Genomic DNA, 24,605 nt, shown 5'->3' with positions numbered 1-24,605 from the left:
GAATTTTGGTAAAGAATTTGGCTTTTTAGTTTACTAACCCAGTATGCTTACTTCCTCAACAAGCATTCTAAGAGTAATGCACATAAGCAATACGTGTCTCCTAAACCCCTCGCCCCGGTTTCACCAGCAGTGTAGCTGAATACAAATGGGTTAAGGTCTAGATCTAGTTAATGATTCCAGAGTGTCTTTTTCGTGCTTTAACTCATATATTTCATCAGTCAAAAATGAACAAAACTGCGAAAGTTGTTGTTAATTCCTTCATATTACATCGACATTGACATATGAGTTTTCACTGTGTTTACCAAATCTTTAAGCCCTGGTACATCCTAGATTATCAAACAAAGCTATTATTATGAAGAATCTTTACCGTCTCATTTTATAACCCTTTAGGCATCATTTATTTACTAGATCTTGACCTTAACGTCGGTTGGCTTTGGGAAATACTGTTACTGACGAGTTTTTTGACGTCATTAGAGACATGAGCTATATACGTCTGAGGTGCGCCTCGCAGAGCGGGTGTTAGCGCCCGCTTGTCAAAATTTGTGTTACAGGTATAGAAAATGACAAGCGTTCGCGAGTACCTGCTCTGCTGAACATGCCTCTGGATTTTGACAAATTTCCAATCCACGTCATAAACTCTGCCTCATTGCAAACACTACGAATTTTATTTTACCAAATAATGAATTTGCAGGACGAAAATAATAGTCTAATTTCACCCAATCAAAAACAAAAAAAGTCGGTGTCGTTTTGACGTCACCTCGAAGTATACCTTTCTGACCACATAAATGAGATTAATCTGATAGCTTGAGAAAATAGAGGTAGGTTTATATGATTTCATCTGATTTAAAGCTGTTTGGTCCGATTTTATATCAACTTTTTATACGCTTTTAAACGATGGTTAACTATGCCTAAAAATTTTTATAAGAATAGACATTTACAGTATTTTTTTTTCCAGGTCAATAAATTAAGGAGGCTCGATGGTCCACAAATTAACGTTCAGATATGCATGTACTTAAAATTTTAAGATATGATGTATTTACCCACAAACTGTTAATAATTAGCGGAAAACCCCCCATAAATTTTGACTTTAAGATTTGCGTACTTTTCTATATTTTCAAATAAAGCTCTTCTTCAAAAGGAGATCAATTCCCTATAATAATGGCCATGACCATCAAGTCCTCTGAGGCAATACACCGTATTTTTTAATAAAATAAATAATGTACATTTGTTGAAAAACAAACTTGACATAATGGGGTACAGCGTTAAAATTCGCCCCCGACGTCGAGGCTAGTCTGGTATCCTTCCAACAGCTCCGTTCTATTGAGTAGAGAGTGCGTGAACAGATTTGTGGGAAGGGTACCAGACGAGTTGTGCGACCGTTGTGCAACTTCTGGGTATACAGGCGAAAAAAGAGTCTTTAGCGAAAAAAAATACAAAAAAGCAAAGATAAAAAATGTCTTAATTTTATTCAAATAACAATTTTAACGTTTTCACAATTTCAATATTTTTCAAAAATTCAAACGTTGTACACGTGCACGTGCTGTACGAAAAATCTCAGTAAGTAGCGTTATATTTTATAATTTCAAATTTCAATGTATTTGAAGGGAGTCCGTGCTCCTTCAAACTATCATCCTTATTTATGTGTTCTAAGATTGGTCCAGATAAACTTAGTTTCATTCATTTTACTTATATTGTATTCAAGCCGCTAAAAGGCGAGTTGAAAATATAATATCCAACAACATTGAACATGTCAAATACACATGATGTACATGCAGCATATATCCGTATTCATACATGTATTAGATTAAAATGTTATTCTTCTGTGTATCGCATTTCCCCACACACAAATATAATAAACAGCATATCCTGAGGTTAATCAAATGATAACAATTAGGACCAAGAACATATGTACATGTAGTTAGAATATACGTCCCTGTTAAGACTGAGGCATGCACGCCCTTATAAACACGCGTACATGTCTAATTACTAGTATGCTGCTCAAGTAAAGGGGTACAGACAGTCTTGACACTTTCTCTCAGTAAATTACATTAAATACTGAGTGTATCTTCCATATAGTGAACAAAAGGCTAGTTTGCATCGTCACTGCGTTGAAGATTTGAACTGAAAAAAAAGAGATGAATTTAAATTTATATTGTAAACACGATTTTAAATTAAGATATTTTCTAAATCCATTTTTCATCGGATTTTATGGACGAGTCTAGAAAGTATTGCAAATATGAAAACTATGGTAAAATGGTACTTGATCATAAACATTTTTTTCCAATCGTCTATGGCGAGTTTTATAAAAATTTCAACCAACGGAATACCGTATCTTACATGTCAGTATCAAAAAACGAACGAACAAACGATTGAACAAAAAAAAAAGAAAAAAAGAAAATGCAATATTTAATGTTCTACGCTAAAAATCGTATCCTACCCTTTGTCTTTTCTATCTCTAAAGTCTAGTGTCACCACCGCCGCGCAGACCTCGTAGAACCCAGGATCGAGATCCCAGAGGTTGGGCGTGAAAATGGGGAGGATCGACGGAACTACCCGGGTCATGGGGGTTTATTATCAGACTGGGTGCAGGCGCTGGTGGGGGAGGGGGAGAAGGAGGTTGATGTTGCATGCTTGGCGGGACAGAGCCTGAATAATTATAAAAAAATTAACGATACTACGGTTTTACTAAATTTCATTGTGTTAGAAAAATCCAAAGATTGAATAAGAAAAGAATCTGTCTTACCCGTGAACTTTTCCGTCAAACGGTTGTATGTCCATTTCACAGTTAAAAACACTAAATGGCTTGCCACAATCATTGTGCTGTTCACTGATTATTTTATTTGAAAATGTGATGTCGTCACAGAGAGGGGACAATACAATGACGTCACAAACATTCATCGATTTTTTTTAAATATGCAAACATAAACAATATTTTTTGCTAAATTTGATTTATTTCTTTACTCTTCTTCATATTCACTTGTGCTCTGTCTTAGTCCAATTTTTACATCAGTTAATTTTTAATAAAATTCTGTATACGCTTTTTAACCATTCCCTGAAGTATCTAAATAATTTAAATTTAAACAATTTTAGAGGTCCATGCGCAATATCGCTCACCTTAGCAACGACTAATCAGCTTGTTTGAGTATTATTTATGTAGTGAAATACTCCAAAGAAATCCTGTATAAAAAGGTCTTCATCATTTTCTCCATATATTTTTATGCTAAACATTGAGCGCCTTTTGTATCTGGATGAGTTCACTGTCATTATATACTGAACATTACAGTTCTCAAAAAGATTATTATCAAGAAGTTTAAGAAGATCCTCTTTTCATATGCACATAAACCTACAACAAACTTTGAACTTCATGTGTGGACCCCAGTATTGTCCAGCGGCCACAGTCTAACAATTGAGAATTAAAAAATGTCAAAATGCTTGATTATGAGTAATTGTCTTGTCAATTGCTTTTTGAGAAGAAGATACATGCGTATAAGGAGTTTTCTCTATATATATCCTTATGTAAAAATTCGCCCCCCTCCCCCACCGCTGTGCCCCACCATGCCCCCGGGGATCCTGATTAGGACAAACTTGATTATTATACTTTCATGTTAAATACTAAAATCTTATTGGTTTAGACGCAGTTGATAATCCGTTCTATTACCCTCAGCGTTAGCAACACACTTAGCAACGGGTAACATAACGAATTGTTACATGCGCGTGAATGATGCGCGTACGGTTCGCAGTAGAATTCAAGTCATTCCTATAGAAAAGCATTTAAGTTTTCTTTAAAATTGACATTCAGTATAATAGAATAAATATATTTGCAAAAATCCGCTTCGCGTCGGTTGACAATGGTTTTCTCGGGGTGTCGATTTCAACTGTTACCCTCCCAAACAGGCACTATTTATATAATATGCACCTACGGATGCTCCCACACAAGTAACAGCTTTTTTTGGGGGGGTCAGTTTTTTTTTAGAAGAACCTTCTTTGTGTTTATGGTTCTTTTGGCAACTACAGGCTTTCTACAGTATTTAGTTAGCCTTTCGTTTCCAATTTTTCTAACTGTTTCGAAATTGTAAGCCAATGTTTCGTCACCAATAACAGTTCTAGTTTTTGCAAATTGCCTTTGACTAGATATGGAAAACATTCTAGCAAGCCAATCGCTCAGCGGTTTGTACTCGTACTTGGTTTTTTTTGGTCATCTGTCAAAATATGACGTATTAATCAAGCAGAAATCAGTACACATCTTAAAATTTGCTACAAGAATCTTCGCCTGCTTCCTCAGCACACAACAATAAAGGAGAGAGCACCCGTTTCTCAGCGTCCGGGTATTTATATATTTATATTTACATTTGCAAATACATTTCCTTATATGAACGTATAGAATAGCGAAAACGTTCAATTCTGTCAATCTCTCACCAGAGGGCGCGTTCCGCAAGCTTCACTGAGCAAAGCGTAATACGCCCTCTGGTGAGAGATTGTGACGTCACAATGCTCATAGCACGCGCTTATCGCTTGCCGCTTTGATTATCTATTTAAAAACATTAAAGGACTATATATGATAAGGGCCTAAAATGGCCCCCCTAAAATGAACATCATCATTTTACTATCATTCTTTGTTTTCTTAGTACAGATATGTATGTGATGTGTTTACATAATATTCATTTTTGTTCAAGTGCCCACAATTTAGAAATACGACATTGTAAAGACAACCTTTTCCCGCCATTTTTACATTTTTAGCGTAAAACAGCTTGTTTTCAAGCAGTTTTTCCTTCCAAAAACATAGAGTGCATTCTTGAACAAATAAAATATTTTAATCAGAGATGTATCTAGCCAAGACTAATAAGTGACAAAATTTTTTTCCATGTTCAAGCATGCGCTCTCTATTTCCCATTCGTAAATAGATAGGAAAAATGTCAATTTTTGGCTGATTTTGATTGAATTATAGAAATGGCGTCACTTCTGACGTCATATACTGCCAGTGGGTGCAAATAAATCAAATAAATAGATGAAAAATATATTTTATCTCAACTCTTCTAAAAAATTAGTTAACATTTTTCTGTACCCGAAACGCTTAAAAAATGGCGAATTATGGGGGCCAAATTTAACTCTTATCTTAGTTCTTTGATTAACGTTTCTTGGTTTCTTTTTAAATCCATGATTATATTAAGCAAAGGTGGATTTACCCTGGCGGTAGCGCCGATTCTCCTGCTCCACCATCGGAAATTATAACAGCTCTGAACGATTTGTCTTTTTCAAACGTAAATATAAGTAATAAACAGCAATGTTAAAAAGTTCACCGGGATATGAAGTTGGTTGGTACGTGATCAAATCTACTGAGAAGCCATTCGGGCTTCACATGATTTGATCACGTGACCAAACAACTTCATATCCCGGTGAACTTTTGAAATTGCTGTTTATTTCTTAATTGTTGCAGATTTTAAGATATGTACTGTTTCCAGTATCTAAGTGACTGAATTTTATTTATAGAATAGGGTTAATTAACAATCATTACTATTTTTAGTGCAAGTTTAATTCATATTAACTAGTTCAGTACTATACAGTTATTTCGATTGTTGAAAGTTAAGGAATATTTTCAGCAGGTGGACGTATGTATGGTATATTTTCTATGAGAAGTCTTGGGGCTGCCTAAGGCCCCTGAGGTTGTGGCGTAAATCGGTTTAAGACCGCAACCCCTCCCCTAGGAGCCAGAATCCTTGCTCTAGCGTCATGCAATTTACAATTTACGTAAAAAAAAATTCTCGGTTTTTCTTTTCATTTTAATATGCTGTCAGTTTATATTAAGTGTGAGTATATAGAAGTAAAGAAGATTGTTCAATATTATCTACATTAACCTTATATAGTCAACCTGGCCTACATGTAGCTGCTCTGGTGTCGTAGCCCCTTCCAAGAGGACATGAAATTTACCATTTTAAAAGTAGAGGGTCATCTTGTCTTCATAACTATGAGTTTCTCAGGTTTTCAGAAGTAGAAAAGAAAACTTGAGAAATATATACTGAACCCGACGTCAAACAAACTAACATTTTAAGAAATAACATATTTATCAACACTTTGGGACTATGCATTTTTACTAGTCAGGGGTTCTGATCCGCACCGCTCCTCATGAAAGTGAACCTCAAGAATTAACTCTTGGCTAGCAAAGTTCGGGGACTATAAAGATGAAATCAATGTAGTACCGATCATATTTGAAAGAATGTGATAAAATGATAATTCATTTTAACATTGGAATCAATTGTTTATTTTGCTGTGTTTTCGGATGTTTCTTTTGTCTTGTTTTCGAACAATACAATCAGAGAAATATGTCAGGAAGAGTAAAGAAATAACGTGTATCGAATAAATAAACTTTTGCAAAATTAATTGGGTATGGGTGTATTATCCATGTTTTGCACATTGATATTTGACCACTTTATTACCAACAAGATATTGAAATTAGTTTTTTTTTTTCAATGAAGACTTTACAATAATGCGTGACGTCACAATCGATATAAGGCTGTTTGTGACGTCACTTGATCGGTCGCTTTGTGACGACATCATAAATTTCCCAAACAAAAAATCTGAACGGCACGATGATTGTGGCAAGTCATCTAGTCTTTTTAACTGTGAAGTGGGCATACAACCGGTTAACGGAAAAGTTCATAGGTAACACGTCTTAGATTTTTTTCTAAATTATTTCGATCTTTGGATTTTTTAACACAGTGAAATATGGTAAAAAGCTAATATTCATTCGTATTTTTCAGGCCCTGCACCACCAAGCATGCAACATCAACCTCCCTTTCCTCCTCCCCCACCAGCACCTGCACCCGGACTGATAATAAACCCTCATGACGCGGGTAGTTCGGTCGATCCCCCAAATTATCACGCTCAGCAATCGGCCTCTCGATCCTCGGTCCGACGACTACGTTTAAGCAGCGGGGACCATATAAATGCGCGCCGGTAGTGATGCCGGGCTAGAGTTTGGAAAAGCAAAGGGTACGTGTAAGGTTTTATTGCATTTCGGTGGGGGTTGTTTGTTCATTTGTTTTCGATACTAGGTGCTGGTGACCGGTGATTGGTCAAATTTTACGCAATACGAAGTGGATTGTTGGAGACAATGCATTTTATGCATCAGCTATGAATATAAATAATGCAGTCCTTATTTTCATGATTTTGATCATAAAGCACTCCATCTTAATTTCTATGCAAAACTTCATTCACAATTTTCCTTTATCAAAAAATAATCCCATTAAATGATGAACATATGTCTTATCATTATAATTTATTCTGTTTGAAAAGAAAATTCTATGTTTTTGTTGTTTAGACCTTCAACGCAATGACATTGCAGTTTGGTCCTTGTGTCCTGAAAGGAAACATGGCTCAATACATGAGAAGAGAAAGCGACAAATCCGTCTAGTACCACCTTATACCGTATATAAGAAGAGCGCCAAAGCTTCAGGCAAGCCTCCGTATTTTTATACGGGTGTGCAAATGCTTTGGCCTTGCTATTCACTAGTAATAATCCAAAATAAATTGTATTTAAATTGTTTGTACAAATTTTTGTGTATTTTTTTTATAATGGAGCTTATTTCTGAATGTTTTGTAAAGGTCATTTACCTGTTAACTTGTATACTAGTATTTTCAGGGGGGAAATAAAATATGATTTCAAAAGAATTTAATATCTCAGTTGTTTCATGGTGAAATGACAAGAAGGTGTAATAAGATACGGGATCAAAATGATTTGAACATATTTTATTGTTTGCTGGTATGAACAAAAGGATTGGACACAAGTTCTTAAAACGTAGAACGCCAATAAAATGCTTTCCTATACTTAATTATTGCTAAAACAAAATGATATTCATTATAAATCACATGTGTCAAAGGTCAGAAACATATACACGTTATATACAGGCCAAAAAATTATTCCAATAGCGTTCATCAAAGATAAAAATAAGATGGCCGTGAAGTCCTAGTACTGGAACAACTTTTCTTAAACGAGCTTAAAAGTGGTGAATTTCTAATTTCTATTGGTATTGCGTTCCATGTATCAATTGCTGTTGGTAGGAAAAATTATTTGCAAATATTAAGACAACACTTAGGAATGTTATAATTATGAGATGTTCTGGTAACATAATTAGATTCAAGCAAGCATGCAATTATAAGGAAATACTCGTATATCTGTAAGATGGGTAGGTACCATATTGTGATAAATTTTATACATACGTGTTTGTAATTTTTCGTTTCTTCTCCCAGCAAGTGTTTCCCATCCAGTTTCGTAATATAAAGAGTTTTGTGATGCTAGCATAGTCGTAGAGAAGCAAAATCTATGTAAATGTCCAATTTCTTAAATGATATGGTATGAGAATTGCACGTTGCACGTCTAAAACATTTAGGGATTCATATAGGTGTGTGTGTGTAGTATATATAAGCAATTGAAATCGAAAGCCTTTGATAACTTTTGCGAAAAGGGAAAACACATTTTTGACGTACGGAAAATTATTGTTTTGTAAATCAAAACTTGTGTTCAGCAGTTCTGTGACGTCACCTTGACACTGGTTATGGCAAGTTCTCGACTAAATTTTATGAAATTAAATATCAAAAAATTAACTCAACATAGAGAGAGCGCGAACGGAATTGCACATGGGAAGGGTACCAGACTACGTCGAGAAAAGTACAACCTTATTACGACTTTGATATCACAATAATTAAAGTCGTATTGTGTTTGCAATTAAGAAAATAAACCTGCATACGTACTTTTTGTTCTTTTATATTTCTGAAGTTTGCTTTGTTTAATCGATGCATAATATGCGGGCTGCATAAACTTATTATTCGGGAAACGAAACCAAACGGTCACCTCATGATGCATTTGTTTTTTGGTTTTTTCTTGTTTTTTTTATTCTTCTTTTTTTTTTTTTTTTTTTTTGTTGGCGACAGTCTATAACTTTCTAAGATAATTGGTTGGTATGGCAATTTATTTGATACTGTAAAACTGGGCCAAAAAATCGGACCATGCAGCTTTAGGTCTAGAAAAAGTTAATTTCATATCGACGCTATTTGAACATACCCATAACTTGGTTAAACATAGCTTTACGATTACGCTCAGTCTTCTAAGAATTTACAAAAAACCATAATACTTACTGCAAAGGCGTCGGAACCGGGGGGGGGGGGGGGCTAAAGGTAGACCTAATCATTAGGCACATAGCATCAGAGAGGGGTGAGCCCCCCCCCCCCCCCCCCATCCCCCCCCCCCGGACTCTTTTTTTTCTCGCAGCAAACATAACTGTTAAATTCCTTTTACCTTAAAAAGATTGAATAATCAATAGTGATATTAAAAGTTGGAAATTATACGAGCCCAAGCCACCCCCCCCCCCCCCCCACACACACACACACCACAAGGATATGGGATTTCATAATTAAGAGGGGAAAAATTTTTGGTTGCTAAGATTTTGGGGGGGGGGGGGGGTTATAGGTATACATAAATGTTATTTATGTCTCTGATGTAATGCAGAAATAGATGTGCTTTATAAAAAAAGTTATTACATTACATTTCATTGCTTATTTCAACAATGAAATTCGTGACAACATTGCAGGTTAGAAAACAATTGAATATAGGCCCTAACGGTGTCTTCCTTTTTGCACATTCCGGAAAATGTGTAACCTTCCAGATAGGTTTTGACAATTGATCACCAGTGTGCGTTTTCCGCTTTAAAAACTTGATTTTTTTGTCAACTTTACTTTCAACCTTAAAATTTAAAGCAATTAGGAAATAACAGGCGGTAAGTATACCATTCATTATTTGATTTTATCTCTGCATAATTACTGACTAATTGATTGCTATTCTGCGGTTTGTGATATACTCTATGACCTGAAATGTTTCGAACAAGCCCGAACCCGCGAATTTCGGTTATTAAGTTTTCGAGAACTATGTAGTTACAGTAGTTTTTAATTAAACGACTTTAAACCTGTATAACTGATAACTGCATAAACCTGGTATGTACACAACAATTATAATATGTATGATTTTATTGTTTCTATACTAAAGCAACTGTAATACCAGTTTTTGTGAATGTTTCCAGAAAGTATCTTTATTAAATAATTCCGATTTATATTATTGTCATTTGATAATTAATCATCGAAACCACAACTTTAGCACCATATCATTGCAGGCATAATCATATTATACTTGGTCTACCATCTACAGTCATTTTAAACATTTTTAGGGATGAGTTAGTTACTGTTTGACCATCAGGGGTGGACTTTGATGATGGATAAGGCCAAGAAAAACATCTTGATAAAGAACCGGGTGGAGCTGGTGGAGAATATCAACATAGAGGATGGACTGTTGACGGAGCTTCTGTCACGACAGGTTCTCACCCAGAGGACCGCAAAAAGCATACAGGTAAAGGGAACCTCTTTGTAAAAGCATACAGGTAAAAGGGATCTCAGGGAAATAGCATACAGGTAAAGGGGACCTCATTGTAAAAGCATACAAAGGGGACCTTAGTGTTAAAGTAAACAAGTAAAGGGAACATCATTATAGAAGCATACAGGTAAACGGGGACCTCAGTGTAAAAGCATACAGGTAAAGGGACCTCATTATAGAAGCATACAGGTAAAGGGGGCATCAGTGTAAAAGCATACAGGTTAAAATACATCTTGGTTTTGATTTTTGAAAATAGTAGAAAATATGCATTCCTTATTTATGTAGCCCCCAGTTTTTATAATGTGTGTTTAATAAATTAAAATGAAATTTTTATATGTATTATTTTTCTTACTAAGGCAAAGAAGACTACATTTGACCAAACAGAGGAGCTTCTGGACAAAATAGCACTGAAAAGCAATGGATTTGAAGCTCTGAGTGAGGCTTTGATAGCCAATGGCCAGGAAGACATTGTAAATCTCTATCTAAAACCACCATCAGAAGAAAGTGAAAAACTGAAGAGAGATGAAAAATCAGAGTCTGTTATATCGCAGGAATCTCAAACAGTTGGTCCAGAACCCACTCGTCCCCAGTCCTCTCCCCCCAGGCTCCCAGCCCAAGGGCCACAAGTGTCTCAACCAATCACCAAGGCAGTGCAACTCCTCACTCACACCGAAAGTGCCTCGCCCAGAGTCCTATCCCAGGGACAGCAGGAGTCTCAGGGAGTCCCCACCCGACAGCTCCAGCCTCTGTTACACCACCCACCACCAGATCATGTGTTCCACCCAATTCAGACCCACAGTGTTCAACCTGTGCCCGTCCAGCCTTCATCTGTTGATTCGTCCATTATTTGTGTGTCTGGAAATCCCGGTCAGCCATACAACTTTAGCAATGCTGTGTTTTTGGATAGAGTCAGCAAGAGCGACGTAAGCTTCAAGGAAAACCAACAACGACATAATTTAAAACACTATATCAACGACCCAAATTATCAGGTTCCCCCAGAGGTCGCTCCAACGACAGTGTCTCAACACATTCCTGTCATGTACAATAACAATGTTCATCCTGTTCCTAAAGAGGTTGTATACATTCCAAGTTACAGGCCAGCTTCTCTTCAAAGGGAGGATACTCTAGGTAAATTTATTTCATCAATGATAGTTAATCCTGGTATTTGGTTACTTTGATAGCCAGTTTTTTTTTTTAGATCTAAAGTTTTAGACGTTAACTATTTTTCATTTTCTATTTAGATGCTATGACCAAACCTTTGGGTAACCATGAGGCAAACTGTGAATCTCCAGGTAACAATTCATGATACTGTAAATAATACTATAATTATAAATTATCCATAACTAAACACATAGTGCAATCTTTCTCTTCAACAGAATTACAGAATAGTTTTCAATCATAAATACATTATGGTGCTTACTTCTAGAGTATGTGTTTTAATAATAGAGTGTGTACTTACATAAGCAGCAAAGAAATAGTGCAAAGACTGTTTGATATGATCACCTTTAATTAAACTGGAAAGAAGTAACTTTAGTACATTATAACTGTTAATTGAACATGGCACTATAACCAGTGCTATACCTAAAAAAAAAATTACAGTGTATTCTTGTTACGCATTGAACAAAGCACCAGTTGACATTATTATAACTGTTCCTCAATGACAATTTCTATTCTTTTCAATGCTAGCTAAAAGACAACGAACTGAGGAAAAAATCGAAATTACAGTGTTTGAATCGAACCAACCATCTCAGAATGAGCCCCCAATGATGACCCAGAGTAGCCTGCAGCCGGTGAGAATCCAGGGGGAGCTGGATGACCCTGAGATAGATCTGACGGACGGGCCAGTCACCGTCAGAGTGGACAATACCACCAGGCAGTTCTACATCACCAACTATAAGAAGGTGAATTCTTATTTCATTGAAGTTGACCTTCACATTGATTTCATTATCCTTAAAAGGAGTTCACCAGTACCGTAAATTTTTTATTAACATTATATATCCCTATTATGAATAAAATTCAACTATGTTTAGGGAAAATAAAATCAGAAAGTAAAAATCGTTTATTACGAACACGGGCATAGTGAAATCTCAGTTAGGCTAAGTTTGTTTCGAGTCCTAGGTAAAATTCTTATCATATCTTTCCAAAATTTTACGGTTATATGGAGAATTCATGCATATAGTGAACAGATTTTGAGTCCTGTAGAGGTAAATAATGAAAAAATTTACCTCTTTTACAATGAATTTCTTCACAATTTTAAAAAGTTTGCACTACCATTTAACATAATAGTTTGAATGTATTTATTTTCTCATAAATTCTTCAATTTACAATCCGATTATTAAAGGTATCAAAAGAATGTTTTTTCATTCTAAGCTTTAATTAGCAAAAATTGTAGTGTAGTGAAAGAAAATATATATATAGTGAATTCACTCTATTTTCTATTACGAATTAATATGGACATAACGAATAACGGATAAAACGAAGTAAATTTATTGGTCCATATGACTTTTCTATTATCAAGTTTTACTGTATAGTACATGTAATATACTTTGTGCTAAAAACCATTTCTGTTGTCTTTTTAAAAATAGTTCATAAGGAATTTTGTTTACAGTCCTATGTGACATATCTTTATAGTCCCATGTTACCTACAAGTTGTTTACCTATGACTTATCTTTACAGTCCTATGCAATGAGGCGGTTGCCTCGAGGTAAGGCGCTAATCATCAACGTGAATGAGGTGGAGGGGAAGCCACCCAGGCGGGGCACGGATATCGACAGGGATAACCTGTATCACCTGCTGAGACAGCTCCACTTTGACGTCCAGGTGTATAACGACAAAGACGGACTCACTGCTAAGGTAAGGTACCTTAAGACCTCATTGTCTGGTCATCAGAAAAGTTGTATGTTGTAAGGTACTCTAGGATCTTATTGTCCGGTCATCAGAAAAGTGGTATGGTAGCACAACTCTCTATCTTGTCAACACATGATAGTCAGTCTGATTAAAACAATCCCCCTTCTCCTCACATTTGTTGGTGTGACAGGGTCTAACAGGTATCAGTAACGAGAGGGGCTGGTTTTAATCAGACTGCATGGTAGTTAGTGCCTATGAAATATTCATGGTATATTGAAAAAAATTTACTGTTAAATGATATGTTTCCTAGGGGTTGTATCTACATGTTTTTTAAAAAGTGGTTCTATGGGTTTATATTTTTTAGGTTTATCTATTATTAAAATATTTTCAAATATACCCTGTAGTTCATGGGGTATGAGTTCATGGGATCAGGCTTTAAAAAAACCAAATATAGTCCACCTGCATGTATAATGCATGTCTTGAAAAAATATTGAAGCCGTGCATTTATTGATATTTAGAATGAAAGTTTTATTACAAGATAAATATGATATTCTTCACTAAAATTTATAGGAGATTGCTCAAAAATTGGAAATGTTTGCTGCTGACTCCGCCCATCGCCAAGGAGATTCATCATTTGTGTGCCTTCTCAGCCATGGAGAGGAGGGTTTTATTTTTGGAACAGATGGAAGGAAATTACAACTGGACAGTGTGTTCAAGCTGTTTGACAACAGCAATTGTCCAACCCTGGTGGGAAAACCAAAGATCTTTGTGATACAGGCTTGCAGAGGGGGTATGTATGGATATTTTGATTGTTCAAACATCATTATGTGCATCTAATGCAAATTAAATTTGTTGGACTGTAATGAATAGTCTCTGTATTCACTATTTCCTTGTCTGGTACCAGAGACGTTTGTACTTCATGTAAATTTCATGTGATTTACTCAAATGAGCTTTCACAGTATTTTGCCTGAAATTTTCTAGTTAATTTTTTTGTGCAAGATTTTACAAAACTATATCTTATACCCTTTACATGAAAATTCAAGTGAAATTTAATGTAAGATTTTCTTATGTAAGTGTGAAATTCATGTAGTTGCTCTTTTTTTGCAATGAATTTTGCCTGAGAGAAATCACTTTAGATTCTCAGACCCTCAAAGTATTTCTTCATAAAATGTTATATATCATTCAAACTTTATAAATAAAATGAAATAAAAAGAAATTTATTAATGGTATCAATGCATTTTACAATGTAATTGCAAATTTGCCCACGGTGAATACAATGGATTAATGTACAAGGCGAGATCAAATTTTAAAAAAGTTTCTTTGGTGGCTTGGGTCCCTTTACCTATAGACAGTTACAAGCAATAAATTTTCATGGAGCCACTAAGCCAAGCATTTTGTTGAATTACTGTTCCAAAAAATCTGGATAATGAAGAGTTATCTGACATTGCTAAGGATCGGAGATTGTTAATGCACAACTGCATGTTTGATATGGAGTATCATAAAAACTAATGTAATATTTATCTGTATAAAGTGCATGATGACTAAGGATTTTTGTGAACAACAAAAGACTTGTTGAGTTGCAGCAGTTTACAATCTACAGAAAGGTCTCTTTCCCATATACATGTACCAGGTTCATGTAAATGAGAAAATGTTGTCATAAATCAAAGCACTGGTACCTGTTTAAAAAGATGCATTTTCAAGATGGAGAATGTATTAATCATTGCTTTACAGTCAGATCAGGGAACTATCTATAGAATAATTGAAATGAAAATGAGTTGCCTTTTTGATAACAAGTTTTTATTACTATGGTTTTCGAGGTTGATTTATTGTTCATTTTATTACACATTATTTTAGTGCCCTTAAAGGTTGGTCTAGAAATTTGATCACCCCATAGGCCTATACACTATTATCTTAGATTTAAGTGCAGGCTATGTAATGGCTGATTAGATTGGCCTTTTCTGTCTAGTTACCTGTAGTCATTCTTTGTTTTCCAGTATCAGTTTTCTTCACATCTGGAATTGCCAATATTTTTTAGCATTATAGGGGGAAAAAAATATATGGATCAAATGTCATAAGGCACAGGTACAAGTTTCTCACGTTTTTGATATCAAATGTGTCATCAAGTTTATAGGTCTGGTAGGCAAATGTTCTATAGCTCAGTAGAAAATGTACCACATGCCCTTACAGAGAATATTTATTGATTTGATTACTTTTTACATTGAATTTAAGATGATCATGATGATAGGAAAAATAGGTTGGGTTTTTTTTTCGAATATTGAGTGCCTAGGCACTGGATGTTGGTTAAGTGCTTTTATTATGTTCTACATCTGAACTGTTATATTTCAATCATATTGCAACTTCACCCTGATTGATCATAGGTATTTTAGTTATATTCTAATGGGTTAAATGAAAAGGGCCTTGGTTTATAAGGTCTCATCTGTAAGTGCTGTAAATTTCATTTATGTTGCTGATAACTTAAATTTACTTTACCAAGGATTAATCAAGGTCATATTCAGTACTGATATTCAGTATTTTTCCACCAAGAGAAAATTTTCCCTGAATCTTCTCTTTTCCCCTTTTGATAAGTAAAAATTCCCCCTTATATTGAAAAGCTCAAATAAGTTAAATTATATAAATCATGTGAGCATTTGAATCGTGTGAGCATTTATGTACTCTTGATCGTCATAAAATGTAAAATGCTGAAATTCAATTTAAGCGGGGTGGCTTTGCATGGTCCACTGGTCTCTCCAGCAAGGCTCTGACCCAAGGCTGGTTTTCCAAATTTCTCCAGAGAGGGTAGCCCCCCCCCCCCCCCCCCCCCCAAATTATCTCGTTCCACCAAGGTGGTTAGAACATTGCAGAATGGGCAGGTCATGGGAAGTATATGTACTGTACAAAGCAAGTTTGTTTGTAAGGACTTAACTTTATACACAGATTTACTGCAAGAAGTTGATGACCCATATTGATTTTTAGGTCAAAGGGTCAAGCTTACATGTATTAATATACATGTATTTATATAAATAGCCCAAAAAGAAATTTGTTGCAAGTCTCCAAACTTTTTGCGTGCACGGGTTGACATTGCATATGATATAATAGGACATTTACGAAATAGATACATCGACACGCCGTATTGTTGACATTTACATAACCAAGCTTTAAGCCTACAATAATGCTATTAATTTCACTACATTCTGCGTAGTTAGAATAATCTAACTGTGTCTTGGCACAGGCCTTAATTACAGTTAAATACCTGTAATTTAGCAAAAAATTGCAGAATCACTCCAAAAAACGATTTTGGAGAAAATTAATGAAGCTGCATCGAAAATAACAGTCAAATTATTTATAACAAACCATTTTGAGGCTGTTAATACCTTTCACCCAAAAATTTGATTCATATTAATGAAGAATCAGGGACTGGTCTGGAAGAAATCTTTTTCACCACTGTTTTTCCTTTCTTCAAATTTACACACCATGTAGACATTCGAAACTTTCGGGATTTTTCATATTAAATGCACTGAGTTATAGTAATCTCCTGTATTTCCTTTGGTGAACAGAATATATGACAAATTTTCCATTAAAATTTACACGTATTTGTAATATCGTTCCTTACAAATGTGATATTGTGGAAACAACTAAAGAGCATACCATGAATTAGCATGAATGTAATGCGCAAGATTGTAAATCCAAAAATCCAGATGATTTCCAGATTTTCTAAAGGAATTTTCTTAGATTATTAATTAGCAACGCTTGAGTGAGAAAAAATAAAAACAAATTGGTAATCTTCAAGTACCAATGATGTTTAGAATATATAAAACAAAAGACAGTACTCTTCCAATTTCTCGGTATTAAAGCCCAAAAATTCAAGTCTATTATTTTAATATAATAGTATAGATAATGACAATTGGATTTTTAAAAAAAGTAGAAAACCCACCTAGTTTACTTCTGATCTTTATTTTGAGAGCCCTTTTCTTAACAACCTTCAAAGGTATAAGTGGTTATTTAAGTCAATGTCCTCTTGGTCCTTGGTCAACAATTTGATATGTTCCTGTTAAATAGTTTCTTACCACTAACTGAGAACATTTTGCTTAACAGTCTCCAAACGTTTTTTTACAGGTGACCATGACACATGGGTGACCCATACTGATACATGTATTCAGGTCAAAAGTTTAAAGGTCACCAAATTTTCTTGACATCCACATTTCAAATACTGTCTGGCCTCGTATCATGAGTTAAAGATAGAGTCATGTATATCTAAAGAAAAATTCTTAGGATTTAGTTTGGTTTATTGATCCAATCTAGGGTTTGTACCCAGTCACAACAACTATCAGGTTCAAAGCCGGAATGATCTTGACATCACACTGCAAGTTGTGTGGTTCACAGTGTGATGGTAGCGCCAGAGATTCTCAGCTACTGGAGTGCATCATCTGATATCTTTGTACATGTACGCAAAAAAAAAAAAATCAATGTTGGGAAGAATCTGTGATGGCTTTTGAGCTGCAGAATGGCACAAAATACATCTTGATTAATACTCGCAAGTAGGTCAAGACTATGGATGCTGTACTGGTATAACAGCAGATGTTTTTGGCACAGATTTTTTTTTGTTTGGTTACGTACTAACAATACATGTGGTTCTTGTTGTTTGAAATTAGTCAAAACCTGGAAGAACTTGCTTCAATTGCTGCTTTCATTGAATTCTTGAATAGTATTTATTTACCATTATACATGTAAAAAAGATTTCAAGTTTCTGATCTATAGTTAAATGCATGTACTCTAGAATATGTACAAGTCTTGGCTGTAATTCCTCTTAGTGAAATTGATTGCAAGTATTCAATGTACTTTCATGGACATAATGACTCCAAATTGCATCTTACTTGATTTTCTTAGTGATACATGTATATGTATTCACATCACAATTTTTTTTTTAAATCAGTAAGGTTTGTACCATAATGCTTTTAGTTCAAGCTTGTTTTAATATTCTTTTGTACTAAAAAAAATGACACTAAAAAGATGTGAAAATATATCTAAATTGACAAATATTTAGAAAATGAATGTATTACTCGGTATGTACCTGTATAAGATATGGTATATTCATCTCTGACACTATAACAAATTTATATTTTGGCTTCCCAGTACTTTTCCCCTTTTTTTCTTGTTCTTTTCTACACATATTACATCAGGGCCCACACAATCACAGATCTAGTGCTGTAGCTATTTACATTACATGGCATAATAACATGTACATTTTAACCCCTATGGGGGGGGGGGGGGTGGCAGCTGTAGGATTTTAATGATTTTGCCAAATCAAAGAGTAAAATTTAAGTGAAATATTCTTAACTTGTTAAATGAAAGCACAACCTCAGATGTTTCAATAAAAAAATAAGTAACTTTACTCACTCTCTCTCTCTCTCTCTCTCTCTCTCTCTCTCTCTCTCCCCCCCCCCCCCCCAACTTTACTTTCACTACATACAAACTGTATAATGTAGAATAATCAAATAGTTAGAAGCTTTCCAAGATGATTATATAAACATATGTACAAGTTATGTATGTACATATTTGTGTTGTGAAAGTGAAAAATTCAATAAAAAAAAAAATAAGTAATATTCAAACACCATATCAGTCCAAAAATTATGTGTTTGTACATGAAAAAATACAAATGGAAATCTTCCGCCTTCATCACTCATCTAATAGTCCCCTTTTAAACCCAGAAGTCCATTTGCATTATTAACACGTTGTAAATATTTATGCATGAATGTTGAATTTTTCAGGAGCATTAGACAGTGGTGTTCCCTTCCTTGATGAACACGACGGATCAACTGGATCTAAACAGCTTCCTACACAGTCTGACATGATTATTTGCTTTCCTACACAAGCAGGTGAGGAGCAAAATTGTCCCATGTTAAGGAGGCTGGATGGTCCGCAAATTAATCGTCAGATCTTCTTTAAATTTTTAGATTTGATTTGTTTGCCTGTGAAAAATTAACAAGAAAAGAAAAAATCCATAGATTTATTTTAGTTTTTAAATTTGAATATTTTGCTGTGTATTTTTACATGACTCTTCTACTTGAGGAGATTATATTAATCCAAAAAATTGCCATGACCATTTAGTCCTCTTAAGTGGGCTTGATGGTGGCCATTTATAGACTGTATTGATCTTCTTAAGAGAAGAGCTCTGTACAAAGTAAAGGAAAATAAAAATGAACTCAAATCCAAAGTTTTCTGTAATGAATTTTGGATGTAGGAAAATATCATATAATGACCACCACCCTATTATCTTGATAATTAGGCTCAGTACCAATACATCTCTGTCTTGTACAGTTAAAACACCAAATTTCAAATACCTGTACAATTTTCTTTATTGGTACATGTACTCGCAGCATGACACTAATATTCAATTGTCTTTTGCCCAGGTTACTATGCATGGAGGAATCGGGAGCGAGGCAGCTGGTACATAGAGGCGCTGGTACAAATCTTCATGAAGTACGCTAAGAGTGAGGACATTTGTACCATGCTGCACAGGGTAAGACTTGGGTTTAAATTATTATATACTGTATACAGGGTTATTTTCTTCCCATGTAGTTTTCGCCCTTTTACTCTTGCAAGCTTTTTCGCCCCGTCTTGAATTCACCTAGAATTTGTGTTAAGAGAGATATTATTTGCAACATAGAATTCGCCCTCTGACAACGAGGGCGAAAGGGGCGAAAACAAAATGGTGGCGAATATTACCCTGTAAACAGTATCCCAAAACTTACATGTACTTATAGAAAAGGTATTACGCAGTAAGACCTTTTACAAGAGGCCATACAAATTGAAATTTATCATGGGCTAAGGTTCCATTAATGTGTCATTGTGAAGTCATTCCATGACTGTGATCATTTGAAGGTGGGTGGATGGGTTGGGGTTTACATTTAATACGTTTAAGTCAAATACTATCCTTGTTAAGTATTTCAAAAAGCATGTCATTGTAGTGATCTGGTAATTTCAGGTAAACTTGCTGGTGTCAAGAAAAGTGTCCCGGTGTCCTCAAATAGAGATGGACTCCATGTCACAGATGTCGGAATACAAGAGCTCTCTACGCATGCCTCATCTTTTCTTCTATCCGGGGATCGGATGTGTTTAATCAGGCCAAAGGGCACATTGCAGTGGTGTGTACATGCATTGATGCAGAATATCTCTACAAATTTCTGAATGAAAAAAAAAATACATGAAAAACAAATGCGTTTGTAGCAAAACTGTATTTTGTATCAGAAACTGCTAGATTTATTTTTATTTTTTTTGATTTTTTTTTTTTGATTTTTATAATTATTTTTCTCAAATTTGTTGGTCATGGATATGTATGAGTTAATGAAATTTAATATATGCAATATTTACACAATCCATGTGTATATGGTCATTTAATATTTGTATAAAATATTTCCCAAATAATGGAATATGATGCTATATTTATTAAATATTTAAGTCTGTTAATGATAACTATCTAAATTAGTAAAAGGTCAAGGTCATTGATAGGAAAAAGGTCAAGTTTACTTCCATGGGACTTTTTCATCTTTTGATATCTTGTTTCACAAAGACATTTCTTTCACATTTAAGACGACTGAGTGGTCATTAGATTTAAGCATCAGATTTGCCTGAAACTTTTAAATATGATATTTTTGGCCATAAATTATTATGAAGTAAAGAAAAAATCTAAATATTTGAACATTTTTCTTTATTTTTATTGGAACTTTTCGTCTAAAGGAGGTAAATAAAGCCTAAAAATGGTCATGACCATCCAGCCCTCTTTATTTGAATTAGTAAAACTATATTCGCTAGCCATGGGTTTTCAGTCCACTTTGCTCTCCATACGGGAAGCAAAGTGGACCGAAAACCCTTGGCTAGCGAGTATGAGTAAAACAGGAAATGAATAAAATTGTTTAATCTTGATTTGTCAGTGAGAGTTTCAGCATCTTGTTTTTATGATGAGAATGTCAAAAGAGGGTCAGAGGATATTGTTTTCATAATCTTGTGATATAAAGCATTCCAAGCTTTGCTCAGTGTTTTATGCCAAAATCAAGAGAATTTGTACACTTGCTTGTTACTGTTATTGAAATCCACTTTATTTGTTATTTGAACACAATCAAATGAGAAGAAAGTTTTATATATTTGTGTGTCACAAGATTTTTTAAACCAAGTTTTATCCATGTGTGTTTGATGTACTTGTTTATGTGCATGGTTCATCACCAATATCAAGAATTCAGCTTCAGTGATTTATTTTACTGAGTAATGCTATTTGTTTTTGAAAAAAACAAAAACTCAGTATGCATAGAAAATGATAAATACCGATGTATGAAGAAATAGTGAAATACAGTGTTCAAAAAATTGTGTATAGAATTTAAAAATCTTTTAAAATAAAAAACCGGCATAAATCAAGTCCCACACAAAAATATACATCAATACATAAAATTTCTCCCCTGATCTCTTCTCTTTCCATAGTGAATCCACATATCTGTGCAGTAATTGATATGTCACTCCATGCACAGAACTAGAAAGGGGGGACCAGTCACCCCCTGCAATTTTTAAATTCTTTTAAATTTACACTATAAAATTGTCAAACATATGCCTTAACACACCCCCCCCCCCCCCCCCCCCAAGTAAAATTTTCTGGATCCACGCATGCACTCAACCACATAATCGTATTCTTGTTGCAGTATTTCAGCCTTATAATTATTTCTTATATGTATATACATGTCTATTCTTTTGATTAGCCATACACACTTTTCACATTTTTTCAATCCTCTCAATCTTAAATTGTGTCTTTACATGTTTATAGCAGGTCATTTATTCTGTTATGATCATGTTGTTTGTATATCATACTTAAACCTGCACAGAGAGAGCCAATATTATATCCAATGCCTGAATCTTGATTTACTCTTGCTTGTGTAATCTCAAATATATTGCTGCTTAATAAAGATTGCTTGTGCTAGATGTAGCTTTTTCATTTTATTGATTACAGTTATGTGTTCTTTTTTACCAAATGTGTTCAATAGTTTCATTTCCCTCCTCTGGCATATTACGTGTACAAGGTCATTTTTGTTTATTGTACTTTATTTTGAATTAATCCTTTATTTAAGTGCCGTCCAGTTTTATCTGTCAGGAAAACTCTTTGAAAGAGTTTTATTTCATTTACTTCTTTCATATAAGAAGCATGCATACAAGTCCATCATTTTTTATTTTATATATATTTTCTTCATTATTACATTTGTGCTTGAAGAAAAATATTCTACAGGTCAAATCGAAATTGAATCTTATGTGGTTGGGAGTCTTCATAACTACGTGCTTAGGTCACTCAAATTTGCACTTACGGGTAATTGGAAAGTTATTTAAATGGAGAAGTTATTTCCATTTCAAGTTGATATTTTTTCAATACCAATTTAAGTGCTTTTAAACATGAAATTGATTAACAAAACTACCTGGTAATCATGATCCTCGATGGTCAATATTTAAATACTGGTATTCACCTACTACGGTACATGGTGTACCCAGTACCTGAATTTGTTAACCTAGTAATCTTTTTTTTTTAAAGAAATGAATGAGTGGGGTAAGCTTATTTTGACAATGAAAAAAAAAATCAGAAAAGGCAATGGTACTAAATTGGGAGAATATATGTCCACTGATTGACTTTTAATGAATTACACTTGTACATGTAGATCAATGTCCAGTGTTATTTTCCAATTCCTGTAATGCATCTTTATGCTGAATGTACATGTATCTCATTAGCCAATAAAAAACAGTGACTGAATCTGCTTTCAATTTTCTTTTTTTTTTTTTGACATCTTGAAATCTCTTCTTCTGTAGCCATGAGTGATTATGCTCATCTTACTTTTGAAAAAAGATGAAGGATTGTGCCATTGAATGAGTTGGATCATTACGGTATGTGTTGTACGTGAAAAATGAAGGAAAACTATGATAAATAACAAGAGGCCCACTGACCTTGATGGTCATCTGAGTACCATAGCCCTTAGATTGACATGTCACAGAGTCTTATGTTTGCATTTTAGGCTTCATATTTAAGTCTCAACACTAATCTGAGACTCCTCTGATTATTGCACCATTTCATTAAGTGATTTTTGGAAAACATTCATTAATGAAAATGTATAGGGGTGGGGTTCAAGAGTCGGGGGAACCTTGGATCACAGTATAGATCTATACCTTAGCTCCAGGGGCCATAATTTTGCAATTGCATACTGTTAATTTCTACATACCACGCATGCTTTTTTAATAATAAGTTGATTTCCTAAAATAGACCCCATATTTTATTCAAAATTGCCAAGTGACAATTAACCGTGAAGTTACCCCCTCCCCCTTCAAATAAAAAGCCTCAACTTCTGTCCCATGGCCTGGGAGTGAATTTCACAATTTAACACAAGGACATGATCACAATAACATTGCATCTCCCACGATTGTGACAGTTTAGCAGAAAATTATCAAATTTAAGATACATTTTAACCAACTGACCATATTGGCCCGCCCTAGGGTCTGACCCTGGGACCAAAAAATTTTACAATTTAGGTAGAGGACTTCTTGGACATCATTACTACCGGGTATGCATTTAGTTTTTGAGGTGGAATAACACATCGTCACAAAATGACTGACCTCAGATCGAAACGACATTTCGTTACATTAAAAAGATTTTTTCGACGGTAACATTTACCTCGCTTCATAGCCGAGTGGTTCAAGTGTTGGGCTTGTGATCCGTACATCCCTAATTCAAATCCATTGGGGGCTTTTGCTGTTACTTACTGAATTGAATTTGTTAGATGTTTATTTTTTATCCCCAAACTGCAAATTTTTCGCTTATTTGACATATGTAGTTTAATTATCATAATCAAATAATTTACTATTAATTTGAGTGACTTTTCTAGGTGTGTTATTCCACCTTAACAAATATGTATGGGTGTAAAGAAGATTTTCTAAGATTTAATACATTTATACTGTATAGTCATATTGACTCTACCTTAGGGTCATTTTCCTGTACATTTTATTCATGTGCTGGAAAGTTTTCGGTGACATGTTTAAGTGCACCAGCAACTTACGGTATATCATATACTCAAACTTCAGGGCACCTCTCAAAATCTAAGAATATACTTGTGACTACTGGTAGTCACTAATTAGAGAAGAGTGTAGCTTAAAACTTTCAGGAAAATACAGTGGTTTGCAGGGAATAAAAGAAATTTTAGCAATCCATTTGCATGAAAAATCAAACTTATCAAAGTTTTGTCTCCTCCTGCTATACACATTTGCTATATGAATTTTCACACATCTTTTTATTCTTCTCATCAATTTCAATTCTGTCAAGTCAAATAAACCA

At 34.6% G+C, this 24,605-nt stretch overlaps 1 protein-coding gene across 1 annotated transcript; it reads left to right on the top strand.

The window, feature by feature from the left end:
* Positions 1-9,668: 9,668 nt before the first annotated feature.
* LOC128189072 (caspase Dronc-like) lies at positions 9,669-23,036 on the top strand. The gene is made up of 10 exons (XM_052860511.1): positions 9,669-9,767; positions 10,212-10,390; positions 10,771-11,542; positions 11,656-11,706; positions 12,101-12,315; positions 13,091-13,267; positions 13,832-14,051; positions 19,027-19,134; positions 19,669-19,778; positions 20,244-23,036. The coding sequence occupies exons 2-10, from the start codon at positions 10,253-10,255 to the stop codon at positions 20,376-20,378; spliced, it is 1,926 nt and encodes a 641-aa protein (XP_052716471.1). The 5' UTR covers positions 9,669-9,767; positions 10,212-10,252; the 3' UTR covers positions 20,379-23,036.
* The last annotated feature ends 1,569 nt before the right edge of the window (positions 23,037-24,605 follow it).

Source organism: Crassostrea angulata, chromosome 6, assembly GCF_025612915.1.
Source record: "Crassostrea angulata isolate pt1a10 chromosome 6, ASM2561291v2, whole genome shotgun sequence".
In the NCBI taxonomy this organism is placed as follows: Eukaryota; Metazoa; Mollusca; class Bivalvia; order Ostreida; family Ostreidae; genus Magallana; species Magallana angulata.
The sequence above is the reverse complement of the archived record's forward strand: the minus strand, read 5'-3'. Positions and strand labels throughout refer to the sequence as shown.